This window comes from Peromyscus eremicus, chromosome 9, assembly GCF_949786415.1.
Source record: "Peromyscus eremicus chromosome 9, PerEre_H2_v1, whole genome shotgun sequence".
NCBI classification, from domain to species: domain Eukaryota; kingdom Metazoa; phylum Chordata; class Mammalia; order Rodentia; family Cricetidae; genus Peromyscus; species Peromyscus eremicus.
The window spans coordinates 78,502,684-78,525,941 of record NC_081425.1 but is presented as its reverse complement, the minus strand read 5'-3'; the positions used below and the strand labels follow the sequence as shown (position 1 = coordinate 78,525,941).

General features: G+C 38.8%; 1 protein-coding gene across 2 annotated transcripts in view; it reads right to left on the bottom strand.

Annotated features, from left to right (window-relative positions):
• Adk (adenosine kinase) overlaps nt 1–23,258 on the bottom strand; it is a 408,688-nt gene that overhangs the window by 73,920 nt on the left and 311,510 nt on the right. For both annotated transcript variants that reach the window (XM_059273845.1, XM_059273846.1), the window contains exon 8: nt 3,263–3,298. In XM_059273845.1, the coding sequence (XP_059129828.1) occupies nt 3,263–3,298 (36 nt within the window). The remainder of the gene's footprint in view (nt 1–3,262; nt 3,299–23,258) is intronic.

Genomic DNA, 23,258 nt, shown 5'->3' with positions numbered 1-23,258 from the left:
TAACTAAATCTAGGTATTTTCTTCATTTTATTTAATTTACATCAATTTATGACAGTTTTTAAAAGGCTCCATAATGAAGCATGCTTTTAAGTACCTTGTTTTTATTTAGGTTCTAAAAATGCAAACCTTTAACTAAGTTCAGCTCAAGATAAGGAAGATTGAACAACACATTGCACTTGGAGCTGTTTTTCCAGAATAACAAAGGCTTCACAGAACTCTTTACTAAGAATTGTCATTTTAAATTCTTAGCAGGGCTGTCATTTAAATCGGGCACTATGCAATTTTCTATCCCCTATACAGAAAGAGTCTACCTTGTGCTCTGCCTAGCTCCAGCTTTTATCTCCTTCTCCAGTGCCCTCCTGAGCTGCTGCTTCTCACTAAAAAAAAAAAAAATGCCCATTCATTTTAAAGATTAAAGATGTTTTTGAAAAAATAAAGATTATCTAGAATTTGCAGAGAAACCCACTAGGGCGCCATAAACAATGCTGCTGAGGGTCTTTCCTGATGAATAAACACAGGTTATTTTTAGAGGCATCGGGCTGGTCTGTCAGCAGTCAGATCACTGATGGCAACACTCAGTGGTTTTGAGAAAGGATTGGGATTAATAACAGAAAATAAGGGAGGGCTGGGAGGGGTGCTGGTAGGAAGGAAAGATGCTTACCATCCCTTCCTTTCTTTCAATTACTCTACCTCTTTTTTTTTTTTTTTTTTTTTTTTAGCTTGGCTCCAAATTTAGAGCCAATATTAAAGTTGGGAGTGATAACATACAGATTTTTGTCTAGTTTCTTATACTAGACTTGAGAACATCAGAACACTTCCATAGACAGAAAACTGTAAAAGATAAAGTGATTTACACTTGTTTTATTCAAGAGTACTACACTGGACACCTATGCTTTCCTATTTTTCTCTAATGACATTACAAAATCATGGGATTTCTCAGACGGCATTCCCCACCTGGACTGTATTTTTATTAACAATGCTGACTTAAGGCTAGTCTATATATGGCTTCTATGTATTCTGCAATGCTTCTAATGATTTTTGGGAATCCATGCTGGGACCAGACACTATGCGGTTTATCGACTCTAACATACCACTGTCAACATCACTGGCAGAGCTGTTTTGGTATGTCAGGAGGTAATAGGGGATGTGATTATGATAATCATCACTTTGCTTATATGCTCTAATCCATTATGGCAGACATATGACAAAGGGAAACAATTTCTAAATCAGAAACTAGGAACTAATGAAAGGTTAATACAGTGCTGGTTAGCAGGAAATAAAGAACGCAGTTTGTTGTTAAGATTGAATATAAACCAGGTAGCTGCAGAGCAAAGAGCTCAAGGAAAGAATAAAATCTGTACTAGGCTTTACTGAAGCAAACAAATCATCACACATGCACTACAGAACTGAGATAGTTTGTATAAGCATGTTAAATGTCTAAGTATCTGTGAATATAATCACAGAACCCAAATAGCTTTGTTTAATGATAACACAGCTAACTGACAGGGACAAATTTATATTCTAAAACCTCTTATCTATGAAGCATTTGATTTGTAATATTTGAGAATATTAGCTTTTAGTATAAAAACTCAGCATAGTAAAACTTTATTTGTAATTTGAGATAGGGTATCACTATGCAGCCCGGCTGGCTTTGAACTCACAGAGACCAGCTTGCCTCTGACTCTAGAGTATAGGGATTAAAGGAGTGCACCTAGCCATGCTTGTCACTCAAACTTTAAAAATGACTGAAAACATATACATATATTTTCACAATAAAACAGTTGTTTTAAGTGTGTGTGTGTGTGTACATGAGTGCTATCTCTCTAGCCCAACATAAGATAACAAAAGCAAACTTCTAAGAAGTCAACTATGATGTAATTTCCTTATGCTTTCAAATGATCTTGAGAGAATTCTTAGAGACATGCTTATTTTCTTTAAGAAGAGGAGGTGTTTCTGGTTCTATACGTTCTATGACACAGATACTATGCATGTGGATTATTTTGTTCCTTAATGATGGATCTGCTTTTAGTAATTTAAATAAGTTGTATCACAGACTCAACTTTCTGTAAGGGGCTTAAAGCTTACTAGTATTCTTCAGTCAATGCTCACAGCTTCTGTACGTGGTAGACAATACTGAGTATGCAAATCAGGGCAGAGGTCCTGAATCTTAGCTCCAGTCACATTAAATTTCTAAAGTTACATGGGTGAGATGGCTCGGCTGGTAAAGGTGCTTGCCGCCAAGCTGGATGACCAGAGTTCAATCCCCAGTCCCACAGGGTGGAAGGACAGAACTGACTCCAGCAAGTTCTCCTTAGAGTTCACACACATGCTGTGGCAGGCATGTGCCCTCCTACTAAATAAATAAAGATAATTTTAAAGTTACTGTAGTTATGTAATATTGCAAGTTGATGTATGAAACAGAACATCTAACATAGTTCTGGCTCAATATCAGCCATAAAAGACTCATAAACTCAAGTTAATTATCTGTCAATTAACCTGGGTTCATACTGAAGTTAGTGTTTTCTAACAGTCAATTAGAAGATAGATATTACACAGACAACAACATGGTCTTGACTGTAGCTTAATTTTGCCAACAACAACCACATGGAGTTCTGAATCTTGACAAGATCACCCTTCTATTAGGAAAATAGAATCAAGACCAATTATCAATTATTTTTTTTCAGAAAAATAAAACACAGTCTATGCCATTTTTAAAAAGACGAGAATGAAACAGGTTTCAAACAGGAAGTTCATAAGCAGGATTTAAATTAATCAGTCCCTAACAACTGTTAAGTACAACCTTCGGAAATTAATTTGCATAATGATAATCTGCATGTGATAGGGTTGAACTTATTTAAGTGACATTATAGCTCACTACTCTGTCTCGCTCCACCACTGCTTCAGCACTGAATTCTTCTGAAATGTAATGCAGCTAATGAGGTATCTTTTTAACCGAGCAAACTGACAGGCCCCATATCTGCAGAGGCAGCTTGAAACTGTGCCCAACCTCTCGGCTTCCCAAGAGGCTTTTCAAAATTCAATAAATAACATCTGTAGGCGATGTTGGGTGCAGACCTAGCAGAGTGCGTCATAACACTGTGCTGGCAGAACAAAGAAACCATGACGACTGCCAAGTTTCCATGGCAACTGCAGCGAGGCTCTGAGAGTATAATAGCACATCAATCACTGTCCAAAAGAACTTCATTATCAGCTAGAAAAAACCTTTAGGATCTGTTTAGTGTGCAATTGTGGGTTAACTCACCTCAAAGCCTTGCTCTCTAGCAAAAGTGGCAGCTTCCTGAAAAAAAAAAAAAAAAAGAACAGTTAATTATAAAGTGCTAGATAATGAAGAAATAATTCATTGTGAAACTCATTCAGTCTTCTTTTTACACAATTATCTCAATATACTTACATAGATTAATTTTTATTTTTGCTCTAAAAATATTTCCTTTTTGTCTTGGCATGAAAAACAATGGGCCAGATGATGTCAACACACTTCACAAGTCAGAATACAGAAGATGCAGTGTGTGTTTTTACAGTAGCTGCCACAGTGAGTTCAGGTGTTCTGACCTCAGCAAAGAAAGACAATCATTTGATACCCAAGAACCATGCTGGTAGTTATATTCTTAATTAAAACAGTACCTCTCAGAAAGCTCTTCTGGAGACAAGAATGCCTGCTCCTAGAGGTACAGATACTGAAAAAAATAATTTATAGAGACAGGGATCACAAGTGGTTGTTAAAGTCATCAGATGGAAGGATGTCAGGGGACTGGTTCTTCACACGGACTCAAAGCAGCACAGATTACATGCTGGTCACAGGGAGCAAAGAGTAACTTTAGGATGGAAGGGAACAAGTTGTCATCACTTTAACCCTGTGATCAATTCTTCCGTTAACATCACTTGTAGTGGGATCACCAAACATTCTGTGCATTTTGTTTTGATGCAGAATGGAGTTCACGGTGTCAACCAATTAACAAATTAATCAAAACTTTAGTTCAGTAATTTGTACTCACAAGAAAAAGAGAGGAACAAATTAAAGGAGACAGTGATAAGGACAATGAACAAATCTGTAACATGGGACATTTATAGGGCAACTAGTTTGGTCTCTTTAACTAAAGTTAACCTCAGATAAACTGGGGAGGGAAATGAACAGACCCAATGCATGGACCTTAACTGGGTCTTATTTTAAACAGACCAGCTGCGAAAGACACTTTAACAAATGTAAATTGAAAATTAGAAAACATGAGGAATCACTAGCTTGAAATTAGGAATGATCAGTGCGATAATGAAAATGTCTTTAACTTCTAGTGCTGGACCCCAAAGTATTTAAGGATAAAATGTCACAAAATTTGTAACTTGGAATACTTTTGGGGGCAAAAAACAAAGGGAAGCCAATTTGACAAAATACTGACAACTGTGTAATCTAGATGTATGTGGTATGTGGGCGCAATATTTCCACTCTATATAACCCCTAGCCCGTTTTAAGACAAGGTCTTGCTACGTAGTACCGGCTGGCCAGGAACTGTTAGGCATGTAAGACTAGCTACAAACTCATACAGCTCCACCCGCTTCTGCTTCCCAAGTGCTGGGATTAAAGGTTCGGGCCACTACATCTGGCTTTTGTCTAAGAAGAAGAGGCTACAAAAGTTAACTCTTAAAAATGTTTAAAAATTTTAATACACAAAATTCTTCTAGCTTTTAAATATTTTATGGGCACAATTTAATGAACATAAATGATATAGTCTAATGCTTTTCTAACAGGCTACCGAAAGACAAAACAGAGCAAACCCCTGAAAACCAAAAACCGACCCACATCAATGTAACCAAATCTTTATGCTTTTACTATTTAGCTTGTGCATACATTTTAATTTTAGGAATGATAGAAAAATGGAGGCAATGTTACTTTTCATTTCTACTTCCCTCTTGAAAGTGAAAAAAAATTGCAGACAACTGTCAAGAGTCTCTACATCTTAACTTACATTCCTCCAAAATTATCTTTGCCAAGAGATATTAATAGAAGGATGGGATTTGAGCCCAAGTAGTGAGCAGATCCAACTCAACCCGAACGACGGCTGCACCAAACCATGTAAGGCAGAAAGTACAGTCAGTGCCTTTAAAATAAAAGTGGAGAGCTCCTCCATGTTGAGGGAAATACTAATGAGGAAGTACATGCATGTACTTACGATCCACTACGCTAAAAACAGATTTAGAGAACCCATAATTTTGAGGGCGTGGAAAGGTCAGAACGCATGATTAAGGTTGAAGAGTCAGGTTAACAGGGATTCTTAAGCTGAGTACACAACTCAGTTCATTCCTAGAGAAACATCAGGATGACCAGTGAGCCCCAGCTGACAGCGATAATGACGACAGGCACAACACATGCAAACCCTTGGCTACCCTCTTTTCAATTTACAAACAATAGAACCTTTATACTTCACATAGTTAATAACATTTGTTGGCTGAGATATCAAGGCAAAGGATAAGGTTGAAAAGACATTAATACAGTGTTTTCTAAGCTGTCATAATTAACTACATGAATTTTTAGATGAATAATGCAACTGAATAGCTCTGCTGAGAACTACCACTATACTTATTATTTTAGTTTTATTTGTTTTATGTATATGAGTGTTTGGCCTGCATGTAAGTATGTGTACCATGTGCATGGCTGATGCCTGCAGAGGTCAGGAGAGGACATCAGATGCCCTGGAACTGGAGTTACCAATGGCTGTGAGCTACCGTGTGTGGGTCCTGGGAAGCATACCTGAATCCTTTATGAGAACAACAAGTATTCTTAACCAGCGAGCCCTCTCCTCAGCCCCTACGGACTACTTTTCAAGCTCAGCCTGGGCAGCAGTGGGTTCCAGGACAGAGGGTGGGGGTGAGGGAGCTTCAGGGTCATTAGAAGGAATGTGAAGAGTTACAACTGCATATGACAGAAAGGCTGAAAGTCCATACGCAGTTAAACCAAGAGAAGGACAGTGCTGGCGCTTGAACCTGGGGCCTCAAGTTGCTAGGTAAGTGCCATATCACCAAGTTAAATCCCAAACCTGTTTTATTATTTGTATGGAATAGGCTCTTAGATACTTGAGGCTGGACTTGAACTCTCTAATCCTCCTGTCTCTGAATGCTGAGATTACAGATGTGTGTCACCAGGCCTGGCTTTATAATGCCAGTTTTTCACAGGTATTAATAAATTAACTGTAACTTGGTATATATGTGTATTTTTTTCTTTTAGACAGGGGCTTCCTATGTAACCTAAGTATGTAGTCTAAGCTGGCTTTGAACTGTCTCTCTTCCTGCTTCCATCTCTCAAATGTTAGGATTTTAGGCTTGTGCCACCATGCTTAGCTTCAAATCATTATTTTTAAAGGAAGGCATGCCTGAGGACATTTTCACATATGTAAACAGTTCCAAGCACCAACACATTTCTGGCTGAGGAAGGACATACTTAGGAAAAGCCAACTCAATTTTCTATCTTAGTGCCTCTTCACACAGGTTTGCTGAGCAGTGCCCTATCACCAGAACAGCCAAGTCCTTGTTCTGTGCCTTAAAATGATCTTCTCGTCTGGCTTCCTCTCACCTTCCTTTGATCTTGGACTGGTGCCCGAAGTCACACCATTAGAGAAGGCAGCTGTCTCACGTCACCGTGGACTGTCACCGCTAACCTCCGATCTGAAGGTGTTTGTGGATACCATGATGGAACAGCATTTATTTTCCCCCCTCAGCAAAACAAACACGACAACACAGGGGAACAGTTTGACCCAGCGAGCATTTTAAGTGGAATTTTTGCTCTCAGATTCCCTGCATGAAAGAGCAGAAAGCAAAGGCAGCGAGTCAGAAAACAGGGGAGAAAGAATGAGCATAGATGGTGGGCAGACAAGTGAGGCGGACTCCGAATATCAGGAGTAATTCCAAGAGAGCGGATCCCACTAAATTGGAAAGGACTTGCTAGTGCCATTGCGGGAAAAGTGAGAAAAGAAAACAAGCAAGTCCCCATCTGTGCTGCCCCAGGGCGCCTCGTACGGAGTCTCACAAATCTAATGAAGCAGTCAGGTTAAAATCCAACCACAGAGTGGCTGTGACATGTGGAGAACAGCCAGGGTTAGAACAGAGAAGCAGGGCGGTTCCTAATGCAGGTGATTATCCATGTGATAATCATTATATTTACAGGCTTTCCATTTCAGATCTGACATAAGAAATCACAAAGGAGGAGGGATTAGGGAGATACACAACCGACTTGGGAGGCTCTCCTGCTCCCCCGAGAGTGGAGCACTTCCATTCATGCATGGCAAGCAACACAAGCAAAACTAAACAGGCCCGGGAAGACTGTTCTCATCAGCCTGCACCTCACATGGACGCTTCTTTCCATTTTTGACAACATTCACTCACCATCATGCCTTTTCAGAGACAGGTCACAGTTTCAGAATCCTTCCATTGTTGAATATGCTAAAATACAGCATTTTTTGTTTACAATGAATGAAACTCATATGATATGCCTTTTGCAGTAACTGAGTCATTTTTTCCTGCCTGGAATGAGTGTCGTCAATAAAATGATACATGATTAAAGTCTTACTCATGTCTATACCACACCACTTAGGCGTCACAGTGGGCCTGCTGCTTCACCAGGCTAAAAGTGTGCTGATCAGAAGGTGCCAGATATGGATTTTGAAATGGGGTTTTAAAAACAAAGCTGGAATTTATAGTTAATGAAACTGGGATGATTACATTAAGAGCCTTTTAAAAGGGATTAGCAAGCTATTACTTAAAAAGTACAATCCTCAGATTACCCAGAAAAAGAGAAAAGCAAGGGGATGTTCATGTGCACAAAAGACAACTGTTTCTTTTATAATCAACTGATGAAAAAACTTATTTTGTCTAATGCACACAAGTTTTTTACTTAAATTAAGCAGAATTAATGAAATTGATATAACTAAAACTACTATGTTTATGCTCATTTCAATCATTTGTAACTAGTTATTATAGAAATATAATTTCTGAATATTGGCCTGGAGTCATTAGAATTTTCCAAACTCAGTTATTAATTATAGGAAGGTTTTCTTTCTACATAGATGAGTATGACTATTAACCCACAATACTGCCATATCTCCTAACTTTGACAACCCCCCCACTTTCTGTGTTGTACTTCAAGACAATGGACCCAAGTTAAAGCGCTCATCTGCTTGTTAATGTCCTGCATCTCAGACATGAGGGGTCCCGGGTCTAGGCTGGAGCATCAAGGGGGAGATTCAGGTTAAGAGCGCAGACCACAGTCCACTCATCTCAAACACCCTGCTTTGCTGTTCCAAGCGAGGAGACAGGAGAAGATTCAAGGGTTTGGTAGTGTGGCTCTCACTGGCAATCTCCATGGTCTATACCCTAGTCCTGGAGTTAGAGCACAGGAAGATACCAAGGAGAATAGGGCACAGACCAATGCTTCTTTTCACATTGTCTATCTTGCTATCAGAAAAATATTTACTCCTAAACATAGATTTAGACTAAGAGCATCTGTTAGGATAGAGGGCTCCAGCTGTTACAGATCTTAAAATGATGAGATGAAAACATGACACTCTAAGTCCTAAAGAGTGTGAAATGGATGAAGCTAAGGCATGATGGCATCTCGTTTGTTTTTCTCTCTAACTAGAATGTATATATAAATTCTTCTCTATACAACAGAAAATTCAGACCTCTCTCTATATTCTGTTCTTTTTGGATGGCTTTCATTGCAGTAATAGCCTACATGGGAAGAGTATAGGGCTTAAAGGAAAAGACATGAAGTTCCAGTTTTAAAGCTGATGGAGCAAGTCACTCAGAGTATTAGTTTATTTATTAACTAAATTTTGTTCATTTGGGGTTAAAATCAATTTTATTTTAATAAAAATGGAAACTCTTCACATAAAACTATAAAGTCATTTTGCCTACTGAATGCAAACTCTTGGATAATTTTTAAAAAGTAGAAGATCCGGAATACACTGAATCACCTATCTTACCTGAAAAATCATGTGTTGTAGCAGCCTCTACAATGGCTTGGTGATCTCTGACTGGTACTCAGATCCTTGGACAATCTTCCCTGGAGTGTGGGCTATACCTAGTTAACCTGCTTCTAATAAATGACCAAAGTGTTTTGTTCATTCTCCTTAGCCCACTCTTTCTACCTTACTCTGCTAACTCGCTAAGCTGCCATATTTGAAGTCCCCTCATGGTGAGGAAAATGGCCAACATGCAGTTAGCATCTACGTCTTGACAGCAGACAGTTCAGCAAGGGGACCAGAACCTGGGGTAATTCTAATTAGTCCTATGACAGCCCCTTAATCAGAGGGGCCAAAACTTCAAAGTAGTGTGGTCAGAAGATCAATCATTGAGTAAGAAAGTTTAGACACATGTTTTTAAAACACTTGGATAGCTCAGTATGGTTAACCATTGCTTTCTAGCTGAGAAATACCCTGTACAAAGAATTTTTTCTTTTAAATTTCCATGTCATATGTTATTCTAGGCTATGGTACTCTTATTGAGGCTACAGTAAGATTTTTAAGTAGTGCTGGAATATCCAGGTGAGAAAAATATTGAGTTAAAGTCTAATACTACTGTGAGGTCTGCAACAGCTGTGGCAGCGATATACCTCCAAGTCATACTGAAATTGAATGACAAAGAAATACCTGTTGTTCTCCTCTTTTTCACATTACATACGTCAGAATATAAAGACATGTTGTTTAAACTTCTAAATGCTTTCTTATGCTGTTTGTCAGAGTATGAACTACCTTTTCTTCATGCTATCCATAAAATTATTTATACATTTTCATATGAGATTGCATTAGTGCTAACACTTCAAAAATTTTATTATTACCAATGAGGAAAAGTTTTAATTTATAAGAAAATGAAGGCTGGAAAATTGTTAAGTAACATTTGAACCTGGGAACTGCTCTTAAAAAGAAATTTCATTCACAAAAAAGGCTGAACTGGCTTTTCCAAGGAATATAATCTATAACTTTTTGGAGATTTCCAACCTGTGCTCTGACATTTATTACCATATGCTTCCTGTCTGCAGAATGCTGAATAGAAATATTATTTAACATTTATTGAGTGCCAGAAACTCTGTGGGCCAATGTGTAACTATAAAGACAGACATGGCCTCTGTCCAATAGGTATATAATAAAAGTTAGATAGTCAGTATATAAATTATGCCTCTATTAATGAAACTAAAAAAATATTTAAGAGACAGAACACAAGCCAAAGAATGGGGCTTAGTTTGTGAGACTTAACCCTTCCACAGAATGGTCTATTAACTAGATGATTGCAACGCTTTAGGAGGAAGAACAGTGAGTTTTTACCTTTAAACACACTTAATGGTGGTAACTAAAGGAAAAGTGAGGTAAATAGGAGCTTCACCACAACTGAAGACTGATTATCTACACAGAGTGGTTGTTAGAACAATGTAAGTTTTTACTCAGTGTAAGTGGTGGTGTGTGTGTGTGGTAAACGTACTTGTTAGAGTGGGTATGTGTACATGCGCATGCATGAGTGTAGAGGCCACAGTTTGTGTTGGGTGTCTTTCCTTGATCACTCTCCCTACTAATTTTTTGAGACATAGGCAGTCTTTCAGGAAACTTGAAGCTCATTCATTTGGTTAAGGGGACTAACTAGAGGACCTGGGTTCAGTTTATGCTCATGACTGTCTATAACTCCAGTCCTGGGGGTCTGGACACTCTCTTCTGGTCTTTGCAGGAACCAGGCTCATACACGGTGCTCATATATATGTGCAGGCAAACATTCGTACACACAAAATAAAGATAAACAAATCTTTAAAAAGAATGAGGAGAGGAAAGCCTATGGAAAAACCTCATGAGGTATTTTATTTCATTTCATAGGACAGTATGAGCTTCAGCATAAAGGCTTATGTCATTTATTTACTCAACAAATGCCAACCTTTTCCTTTGTCTGAAGACCTAAAAAGAAGAGTGGCTTTCATTTTACAGACAGAAATTTAAAGGTTTGAAAAGATTAAAGTGTGCCTGAGAACACAGAGCTATTAAGTATTAAAGATGGCATCTAGATTTGTGGCTGATAAACTTACTAGTGTGAATGCAGGTAGACACGTGTGTGCATGATGTATGGGTGTGAGTGTGGGTGTGAATGCCGTGTGTGTGTGTGTGTGTGTGTGTGTGTGTGTGTGTGTGTGTGTAAGTCAAACATAGCTTCTGAGATAATCTAATGGGTGAAAATGGGAATTTACTGATGTCTGAGAATTTCCTATTTTTCACCCTTTCCTAGAAAACCTCTTCCTTGGCTGTTCATTGCATATCTTTTTTCCTTTCTTTTGTTTCTATGCTTTTCTGCATTTGCTTAATGTCCTAATGAAAAGTAACTCAGCTCTCAACCTTTTAATCCTGTCCCCGATTCCACTGAGTGAGGTGGGCATGGGTGGGAGGTGGATTTCTCATATTCCCTTTATTTGATATCATTGCCAGATATCCTGCTGTACTTTCTGAGTCCTTCTGACAAGGTCCAAATTCTGCCACATCCAATCTATCCCTGCAAGACCCATGCTTCCAATCCTCCTGCCTCACACCTTGGTCATTCTTGCAAGTATGAGTGTTATAGTCTACCACCTAGTCTCTAGTACTAGTCTCACCTAGTCAGAATGCATCTTTGTACACAACCGTAAAAGCTGGCTTTTGCACAAAAATTTTCTGGTCAGATTTTTATATGTATGTATCGTATGTACCATGTGCCAGTCAAACTAGAATGCTTGATAGTCTCTGAACATGCCCCAGGCTTTTTTTTTCTTTTTTTTGCCTCCATGCTGCCTGGCACATGTAGGCACTAAATGAATTAGAATACCTTCAACTGCTCTTGTCAAGCTCCTACCCATCCCTCCAGGGTTAGTTCAGCCATCTTTCTCTTAACGGAAAGCCTTCCTGAATTGTTCATGAGTGGCTTCCTGCAATGCACAAGGATTTTGCTAGAGCTGTAAAAGGCTTCTCGAACTGGCAATTATAGAAACATAGTTATTTGTATAGATAGCTTATCTTTCTTATTGGACTATAATTTCTTCGTGTAGAAACTTTTTTCCTGTTTGCATAAAACAGGTAATAAACCCCTGTTGACTTTCCAAATGATAAGGGAAAAGCAAAGAAGAAAAGACAAGCCTCTAAGTACTGCCCACATGACATCGCCCTGATTTCTTGTGGGTCACACTTTATTATCATTGCTTTTCAAAGACAGGGCCTTGCTATGTAGCTCAGGCTAGCCTAGAATTGATCTTCATTCTATCTTTGCCTTCCAAGTCATAGGCTTACAAGTTTTATTTCTTTCTAAATAAATAAACAAATCAGTTTCTTTAGAACACATAGTATGAAACAGGAAAATGTGCATTAGAATGAGTTAAGCTGACAAATCGAATGTCTTTGCTAAAAAAGTAAAAGGCCATTCAATTGCTGTGTTGATATGTTTCTATAACCTGTGTTTCCTGCCATACCTACAGGTTTCCTGCTCTGGAAAGCCACTCTAAGGCATTAAGGTATCTGTTTTCCTTCCAAGTATAAAATCAGGGGAATAGATTTTCCCATAAGAATGTTGAACTCTGAATTTTCATTATTGTAATAACATTTTCAAGGTTGAATGCAGGCTAGACATTTTTGGCATACAGTGAATATCAAGAACAGCATAGCAGAATAAAGATAAAGGTTTGTTACAGAAAAGTAGGAAAAAAAAAAAAAACTGAGCTTGGTGTGTTAGTGTGAATGAGAATGGTCCCCACAGGCTCATATGTTTGAATGCTTAGTCCCTAGTTAGTGAAATAGTTCTGGAAGGATTGGGAGGTGTGGCTTTGTTGGAGAAGGTGTGTCACTGAGGGTGGGCTTTGAGGCTTGAAAAGCTTGAGCTAGGCCACTTAGTCTAGTTCTCTCTACCTCCTGCTCTTGGATAACATGTAAGCTCTCAGCTACTGCTCCAGCCTGCCTGCCTGCCTGCCTGCCACCATACTTCCTGCCATGATCATCATGGACTCACCCTCTGAAACTATAAGCAAGGCCCCAGTTAAATGTCTTCCTTTATAATTTGCCTTTATCATGATGTCTCTTCACAACAATAGAACAGTGACTAAGACAAGATGCTTTTACTCTGTGTATGTGTGAATGCATGTGTGGAGGCCATAGGTCAACATCACATTTCTTCTCTTGTTCTACAGATAGAGTCTTTCAATAAACTAGATCCTCAGATTCAGCTGGATGGGCTGGCCAGCCAGCTCCAGGGGTCCTCCTTATTCTGCCTCCCAGCATTGGCGTAATAAGAATTTGCTGTTATGCTTGGCTTTTTTTTTTTTTTTTTTTTTTTTTTGGTTTTTCGAGACAGGGTTTCTCTGTGTAGCTTTGCGCCTTTCCTGGAACTCACTTGGTAGCCCAGGCTGGCCTCGAACTCACAGAGATCCGCCTGCCTCTGCCTCCCGAGTGCTGGGATTAAAGGTGTGAGCCACCACCGCCTGGCTATATGCTTGGCTTTTTAAAAACAAGATTTTATTTATTTATTTTATGTGTATGAGTGCTCTCTCTGCATGTGCACCTTTATGGTGGAAGAGGGCACCAGATCTCACTATAGATGGTTGTGAGCCACCAGGTGGTTGCTGGGAATTGAACTCAGAACCTCTGGAAGAGCAGCCAGTGCTCTCAACCACTGTAGTCCACGCTGGCCTTGAACTCACAGAGATCCGCCTGGCTCTGCCCCCCGAGTGCTGGGATTAAAGGCGTGCGCCACCACTGCCCAGCTAAATTAAATTCTTTCTTTCTTTCTTTTTTTTTTTTTTTTAGGATTTAATTATTTATTATGTATACAGTATTCTGCCTGCATGTGTCCCTGGCAGGCCAGAAGAGGGCACCACATCTCATTACAGGTGGTTGTGAGCCACCATATGGTTGCTGGGAATTGAACTCAGGACCTCTGGAAGAACAGTCAGTGCTCTTAACCATTGAGCCATCTCTCCAGCCCTAAGCTTGGCTTTTTAAATCCGGTCTTGAACTCAGCTCTTCATGCTTATGCAGCAAACACTTTACTGACTGAGGCATCTTCCTAGCTCTATGGTGAAGACTGAGTTATCCAAAATTACCCATTGCTAATTACCCATTGCTAATCAACAACTGACAGTAACCTACATTTCTTATTTTGAAAAGACGGCAAAGAAAGGAGCTGCAACAAAGTAAAGATATATTATTGAAATGAAAATGATAAAGCAAGGCTAGTAATGCAGCTTAGTGGTCAGACACTAGTCTAGAAAACGATGAACCACAGAGGTGAATGAACACCAAGCCTCAAGATCTGTTCTGTCTAGGGCTTTCAGAAACATTCTAAATTACTGAGTGTTCCTAAAGAAAACTTCCTGTGCAATTATGGAATGAAATATGAATTCTCATTAATATCAACAAAACTAAATACATCACATTTATAAGATTTAATGAATGTGTTATACTTAGAGCTAGTGGGGAACATTTGATGAGTACCTCTTATGTGATCACTGTGACAGTGTTAGACCTTAGGCATGTAGAAAATCTCTTGGTTATGATGATTAGGATAGATTATTTTGTTGTTGTTCTTTGTGGTAAAAATAAAAGAAAGTAGCAATAACTACCTTCCATTTTCAAGAATTTTAGTAATGGACAAGCATATAAAACACCATTTATTTTTGGTTATATGACACTGATAGGTTCCTTTGATTAAATAAAAATAAGGCAAAGAAAATAAAGATGGGAAGTAGAAGTAAAGGTATAGTATTTTGTGATTAAATTAAAAGGAAAGAACAAAAGGAAGAACTGAATTTTCTCTCAGTCTAGATGGTCAGTAAAGTTACTAGTGCATCGGAGAAAGACAGACATCTAAATAAGTAAGACATGTATGTTGGTTCCACATGAAAGGGAAGAGAGAAAATATGATAAACACAAACCATTTTAAATAATGAGCATAAAAATACAAAATTTCAGATATAAACAATGAGTTTCAGATGAAAGTCTTTTCTAACTCTAAAATTCAGTGATCATAAAATGGATTTTTTTGGGGGGGGGGGCGGCTTTCATAGTCATAGACAGTTAAGGAGGATCCCCTAAGGGAAAGTCTAGAGATTAAGAAATTTAAACCCTGGTATCTGTAAAAGGTAAAGTCAGATTTTAAAAGATGGCAGGAAAAGACTTGTTACATCTTTCTAGAAATCAAAATACAAGAAACCTTTCTCTTCATTCACGGATACTTGAAACAAGCTCTTGCCAAGAAAAATAAACTGTAAAGTATGTACGTTGGAAAATATGAATCATCACTGGTCTTCAAACTTACATTTAATAATTAGGTTGCAGTTTCAAACAACGTGCTGACTCCCATGAGGCTTAAACACAAGTTCAATAAGAATTTTAACTTTACAGATGGCATTTAGATGTGGTCAGGAGCAGAAACAAGAGCCATGTGGTGGAGGAAGACTGAAGGTGAAGGGAAATGGAGGAGAAACTAGAGACAAGGAGGCTGGAAGGTAATGGAGAAGAGGGAGGGATCCAGGAACAGGCGGACAGTGAACACCGTGGCAGCGCTTCTGTGACTAAAGGCAGTAGGCAAGTGCTCATAAATTTTATATCATGCATTTCTTATTTGATGGGATTCCCAATTAATGCTACAATAAAAGATGAGGCACCTGTCATTTAAGAGGCAGAAGTTATTTCAGGAGAACTTTGTGCCAGTTCTCAAGGAATTTTCGAACATATGGAACTTGGCACCACATGACTGCAAGTTACAATTTGCCCTTTATTCTACAATCAATTTGGATTTTATTTAACTGTCTTTTAAAAGTTTTATTCCATCTTAATTTTAATCATATCCATTAATCTAAGAAATAGAACTGCAAGTGGGGTCTTATTACATACATTGTTACACGTCCTAATAGCCAGGCTCATGCATTTTTCCTGATAGGAACTCTTTAAAAATCACCAGGATCACAGGCAGCAATCTTCAGTTGCTGAAATCTGTATGTTGCTTACTTAGCTGTTAGGGGGACAGGCATGCAAACACCTGGACTTTCCAGGCAAACGCTAAGGACAGGGTGCTGCTCCAGAACCACGGCTATGCTAGAGCACCAAACAGGCTGTACTCTAAGACTGGGATTTGGTTCCCCATGACAGACTTCTTCTGAATTTTTACTTTGACTCAGCACCCTGCCTCCCAGGGCTTTAGAACTATCCTTTAAATAATTTAGAGTCCCACAGATCAATGTCCATTTTTTTTTCTCCACGTTACTACTACTTAGCAATTTTCTTGGAGGGCTCTTGGGTACAGACATGGAAGAACAAAAAAGGGAGAGGTCTATTCAGAGGGGCTGACGGAAAATACCTAAAATGAGAAGCTACTCAAGTGTCCAGCTGTGACCAAGATGCTCTTGTCTTAGGAGGTAGCTGATCCCCTGAATGTTAAGAGCTGACATGGCTTAACGTGGAAGCCTTAGTATGGGTAGAATATAGAGGGAAAGCGGACAATAATTCACTCAATGCTCCATGTAATACCTTTGGTGGGGAGAGGGAGAAAGTGCCCTCAAATAGGGCAGTTTCTTAATTAATTTAGGAGGAAGAATTTCAAATCATGTTTCATTTGAGGAAAGTAAAATTAAAGTAACTTTTTAGGACAAATATGGAATTAAGAACCAAGATATATCTATGGAAAGTCAGTCAGGAATAGCTTGTTGAAACAAAGATTTCTGTGTTTGGGAGAAAAATATCAAAAGCATAAAGCAAATGTATTAGAGGATGCTAAGAGAATCAAGGGACTAGGGTTCATGGGTCATCAAAAAGAAGCATCGTTTGTTTCCCTAGGCTTGAGAAGGTTCTCATGTCTGAAAATATCAGGCAGAACATAGCACAGGGCTACCTTACTATCTCTTAGATGGTGCTAATTCTTTTTTTGTTTTTTTTTTTGTTTTTTTTTTTTTGTTTTTTCGAGACAGGGTTTCTCTGTGTAGCTTTGCGCCTTTTCCTGGAACTCACTTGGTAGCCCAGGCTGACCTCAAACTCACAGAGATCCGCCTGTCTCTGCCTCCCGAGTGCTGGGATTAAAGGTGTGCGCCACCACCGCCCGGTTGGTGCTAATTCTTGATGGTCTTCTTGGGAAATTTCTGACTCTAGGGAAAACTGCTAGAAGGCATGGATGCAGGCAGCAAAGAGAGAGCTGGGGAAGCTGCTAAGTCAATCAGTTAATTTTTACACACACTTCTTAGGAAATTATACAACAGTACTCACCAAAGCAGTGAGCATGATATGCTTCAAGGATCACAACAGCAACCATAGTAATTGGTCACTTTATTCCCTGTGTGTGTGTGCGCGCGCGCGCACACACACACACACACACACACACACACACACACACACACACATGCCCACAGGCCCAAAAGCACATTCTTTTTTTTTCCCTGGATCTTGTTCTGTAGACCAGGCTGGCCTCGAACACACAGAGATCTGCCTGGCTCTGCCTCCCAAGTACTGGGATTAAAGGTGTGTGCCACTGCCGCCCAGCCAGCACATTTCTTAGTTTCATTAAAAATACCTTATGTCCTGAAATAAAACTAAGGATATTTACAAAATAGCAATTTGGAACTCAGACTCCAGAAAGCTGTTGGAGGGCATCTTCCAGTGACTAGAACACAGCATTTACTTTGGTGACCCGTCCATTTGCTGATCAAGCACCTACAGCGTATGATGAGGCGACACAGCAGAACAGTAATTAAGTAGAGATTAAGGCGGATCAAGCTGGTTTGGTGGTAGGGTCGAACAAGGACTATCTGAGAATGATGTTTAAGTGAAGACCTAAAGAATAAATGTGTTAGGTGAGTCACTGAATAACAGGGCAGAAAGTCAGGACAGAGGGCAGAGCATGTACAAAGGATCTCAGGAGACATGAGAAAGAGGCACAGAGGCTGGAGAAGGGCCAGTGCAAAGACAGTGTTAAGGACATTGAATTTTGTTCCACATGAAAAACAAGACAAAAATTAGAAAACTAAAATAAAATAAATACCTATAATACAACACAATCAAAGAAAAAATGCTCAATGAATGTAAAGCAAAGACAGAAACCATTTACTTTGCCCTTGACCTAGTTTACAAGGACCATTTTAAAGTCACGGAGTAGAAAATATAATGTAAGTGTACTTGACACAAAAGACACCCATTCAATTTCTTGCCAAAGCAGGCATTTATTGAAAGCATATGTACTATATTAAAAAGGATCCTAAAGTTTTATGTGCCAGATTTGATAAGAGATCTAATTTATATTCTGGCATTTAGCTGGAAGCCTAGATTTGCGATGCAGTAACACAATAAGAAGTTGATTTTCCCTGTTCTTTAATAGGTAAGTCACATCTACATGAACATTAACAATCCCAACTAGCACAAGCTGGTCCACAATGTAAAATAAAAAGGTTAGAGGTCAAGGACAAGGGGACCATCAACTAAAGGAAACCAGACAAACTGTTAATCAATGAGAATGTGTTTGCAAGCACTGTGTTGTAGTCAAGTCCTTGAACTCACACTTATATCAATGGTTTTCTAGTAAGTGTTGTTAATGCCCTAGTTCTGTATTAACTGCTCCATGTATATAGTAAAGAAGGGGATAAAAGGAGGCTCTTAGTCTTTTAAAAATGCCCTAGGCCTTATTTATTGAAAAGCACTTACTAAGCTTCAATGTATCAGGCAATGGACCATAAAGAATATGCAGCATTCCCTTATACTTCCCTGTAACAATACTTTCAACCATTGGCATTGGTGTTTGCCAATCTCACTTTTCTACTAGGGTGCTCATCATCACATCAAGAGAAGTGCCAGGCTCACAGCAGGATTTAAATATTCATCTAACTAAGAAATGTTTTGGGGGAACCTAAGGAAAGTGGGGGTATTGTACACGGGCTCAAAAGCACTAGACAGAAATAGGTAAGCACATTACAACCTCACATGTAAGTTTCTCTTAAGCTAGAACATCACTAAAGGTAAAGTTCTAAGGGAATTCATTAGGTACAACCACAAGAAAAATTCAGGAGTCAGATAAGAGGGAAACATAATTTGTCACTAATCCTTAGGTGACCGCTTCTTTTTTTCATTTAGTTTTCCTTTTTTTTTCTCTCTCTCTCTTTTTTCTTTTTTTTGAGACAGGGTTTATCTGTGTAGCTTTGATGCCTTTCTTGGAACTCATTCTGTAGCCCATGCTGGCCTTGAACTCACAGAGATCCACCTGCCTCTGCTGAGTGCTGGGATTAAAGGCATGTGCCACCACCGCCCAGCTTTCATTTAGGTTTTTAAGAGCAAATTTTACGTGGATTACAGGACACAAAACCACAAGAGGCAAAGAACAAAGTCATCTATTTATAAGAAATTCAGTGGGACATGTTCTTCTGGGTCTCATGTGTACACATTCTCCATTCTAGGTAACTGAGATGGCATAATATATATCATGCTTTCCTGTAAATTGTGAATATTCATCAATTCAAAAAATCCCAAATGATCTGAGAATTCTGATAATCAGGAATACACTATACTAACAGAATCAAAATCATTCTTCCACCCCAACCTCTTCTCTCACTCATCTTATTCTGACCTAGAACTTATTTTGCAGCTTAAGTCAACTTTAAACTCACGGCATAGCAATCCTCTTGCTTCAGCCTCCCAGGTACTGGGACGATAGTCCTATGTCACCAAATCTGTCTCAATCTACTTTTCTTTTAAAGGACTTCTTTGTTTTCTGTGTATGGGTGTTTGCCTGCATGTATGTTGTGTACCACATGTGTGCAGTATCTGTGGGGGACAGAAAAGATGCCCTGGGAATGGAGTTACAGGTGGTTGTGAGCCACCATGTGGATGCTGGGAATTCAACCGGAATCTTCTGGAGAGCAGTCAGGGCTCTTAACCACCGAGTCATCTTTCCAGCTCCTCAATAGGTTCTTATGTAATGCATTCCAACATATTTTGAATCTTTCAAAGAGAGTCAAACTTATTCTCCTAAAGGCATCTCTAAAAGTTAGTTCAGTATTTATATTTTTACTTTTATACCCTAAGTATCATTGGGGTATTAAGAGAAGAAGCATCTCTGGTAGACCTGAATTGGCAAACATACAGATAACTACTTAGTCTACTTACAAATCTGGGCACACTCAGAAGTCTTGATGATTTCTTCATTTTTACATTCTAGAAATGACTTCAGCCAAAGCTTTCCAACCAATAATACTTTCCTTTAATGAACAGTATTGCTACCGAAGACATGGATATTTTTTGGGTTTTGTTTTAGTGGAAGGAGTCTTTGTACACTGTGGGGTAATAACATTTTTTTTTTTATTATTTAACTTAGAATGTGATTATGACAAATATTCTGAACAGGATCATGAGCTCTTTTAAGATAGTATAATCCATACTCTAAACATATCCCGTTAATTTTCTTTTTCTTTTGTGAGAGACTAACAATAAAGCAAGCATGCTAATAGATAGTTTTTGACTTTGGTAATCTGCACAACAGTATAGAGAACCATAGTTTGGCTTCTATCTAAGGGAAGTTTTCCACTATGTGTGAAATACTGGTTGCTATGCTTTTTCTACTAATACCGTAACTTGGAAGGATGTATGTCTTCTAGCCACAACTCTAAAAGTTATACATATAAATGCATATGTAAATTACTGTTCAATAAGTTTTGAAAGGGCAAAATGCTTGCTAGTGTTGTCAGCTTTTACTGCTGTTCCCCATGTTACATGTTACTTTACAGCAACATTGAGAAGTGGCTGCTGACCACTGCAGAGAATTCCACCTGTTGCTAGGCTGAAACACTGCTGCTAGTACGATTATATCCTTCTCAAGAAAGAACAGGAAATAGTGACCCATCATCTAGGATATCTAGCAAACTAGGACTTAAATGACTAACTTTTGTAAACGAACAAATGGTTACATTGGAACCCCCATGAAAGCCACAATTAGTGATTATTAAATAAGATAGTGGCCACAGCTATAACATACAAGACAAACACAACTAAATGCAAATTACAAGATTCCATATACAAGTATGGTGGTTTGGATTAGAATATCCCCATAGGCTCTGGCACTGAAATAGTAATCCCCCAAGCAGTGGTACTGTCTGGTGATGCTTAGTGTGGTCTTCTGGAAGAAGTATGCAACTGGGGTCAGGCTTTGAGGCTTCAAGATCATATACTATTGCCATTTTCTTCTCTGCTTCCTGCTTTTGGTCCTAGATGTGAGCTTCCTGCTGTTCTAGCTGCCACACTTCTCTACAGTGATGTTGATGGACTGTTATTCCTCTGGAACCATGAGCCCAAATAAACCCTTCACTTTATAAGTTGCCTTGGTCATGGCGTTTTATCACAAGAAGAGAAAAATTAACTAATAATACAAGAAGTACCAAAACTAAAGTCAAAAGACAAACTGAGAGATAAAAGTTTACAAATCAACAAAGGATTAATTTTTTTAAATAAAGTGAAAACAAAAAGGCAATATCAAAACAGTAGAAACCGCCCCCCAAATGATTCAAAACAAAAATAAACATGGACAAAGAAGAAATTGACAGAAGAGAAGAACACAAATGCCCTTTCAAAAAACAAAAACAAACAACCTTGAAGAAATTCAACATTAAACCTAGAAACACAAAATTTAAAAACTAAATGTTATTTTAAAATGTTCAAAACCTGAACAGGTGCCTAACTAGGAGCACAATTCTGTGTGTGGTACATGTGCACATGTTCATGTGTGCAAACAGTTGCAGAGGCCAAAGGTCAGTCTTGGGTGTCTTCCTCAATTGCTCTCCACTTTGTTACACTTATTGATGTATGTGTGGGTGTGTGAATGCATACGTGTGTAAACCGCAGGACAACTGTGCAGGTCAGAGAACAACTTATGTGAGTTGGCTCTTTCTACCATGTGGGTCCTCAGGGATCTCAATTCAAAGTTAGGTCATGAGATTTAGACACAAGCACCTCTACCAGCTGAGTCCCCTCTTCAGCCCCCACCTTATCTTTTTGAGAAAGCATCTCTTCACTGGACTTAGAGCACACCAACTTGGCTAGCAAGCTGGCTAGCCCAAGAGCTCTTTCTGTCCCTGCCTCCCCAGTTCTGGGATGACAGGTGCAGTCCACTATGCCTAGCTTTTTTATATTGGTGCTGGGGATCCAAACATAGGTCTTCATGCTTGTGTGGCAAGTATTTTTCTAAATGAGCTATCTCCATGGCCCCAGGAGTGTTTTGTTAAAATGTTTCTGGGAGGCACTTTTGTAAAACTCATTTATAAATTTTCATTTCCTAAGAAGAGGCAGTTCAAGTATAGAGATTGAGAGCATATGGAAATATTTATATAAAAGCACATAAGATAGACTTACTATAGTGCTATTCACAGTTAGGAAAACCACCCAAAGCCCTAAGCGGGGGAACAAACCATAGTGGATTCATATAACAATATTTAGTATTGAGGTTACAGGTACTTGCTAATGTACCTTGCTAATAACAACTCTCATAAAAACTTTTCAAGGACAACGCTATTACAATAACATTGACAGTTTGTTCTGTTTTGGTGCTGTGTGGATATAGAAGTATCCACATTGTTTATGTAATACAGTTATGTGGGTTTTCAATTACAACTGGAACGAAGCGATAACCACAAGTGTTATATAATCAACTTATGCTTTGTCAGTAGTAGCCAAAAACAAAAACAAACAAAAAAACAAACGCCCATTTAGCTCCATAAATTTACTAATCTGAGTGGGAGGCCCCAACTTTCCCATTCCAGGTTTCAGTCAAGTGTATAACAAAGTGAAGGAATAAAGTACAGCATAATTGTTCTTAATAGTGTTAATAAAGAATCAAAAATAAACTTTTTTTTGAGGGGTTGTTAGATGTTGTAGGATGTGCCTGTAAACTCAGCAGGCTGAGGCAGGAGGCTGGACAGAGGTTCAAGTCCAGTCTGGGCTACCATGAGAATCTGTCTCAATCTCAAAACCCCAGTCCCTACCAAAAATGATATTTAAAAATTTTAATTAGTAGTTACAGAAACAATAAGGGTAGAGTGGCCAGCAGTCCAAATTGGAATGGATTTTGGTTTATATATAGCCAGGAAAGTCACGTACTAACATTTCCCTAATACGCCACAGTACTTGCACTGCTTCCCATAAGAGCCAAGAAGCCTCAGTAAATGGGGTATGCTTCTATGTATCCTTGAGATCTGACATCCTATCCAGCTACATACTCTACTAATTCAAGAGACTGATCATAGA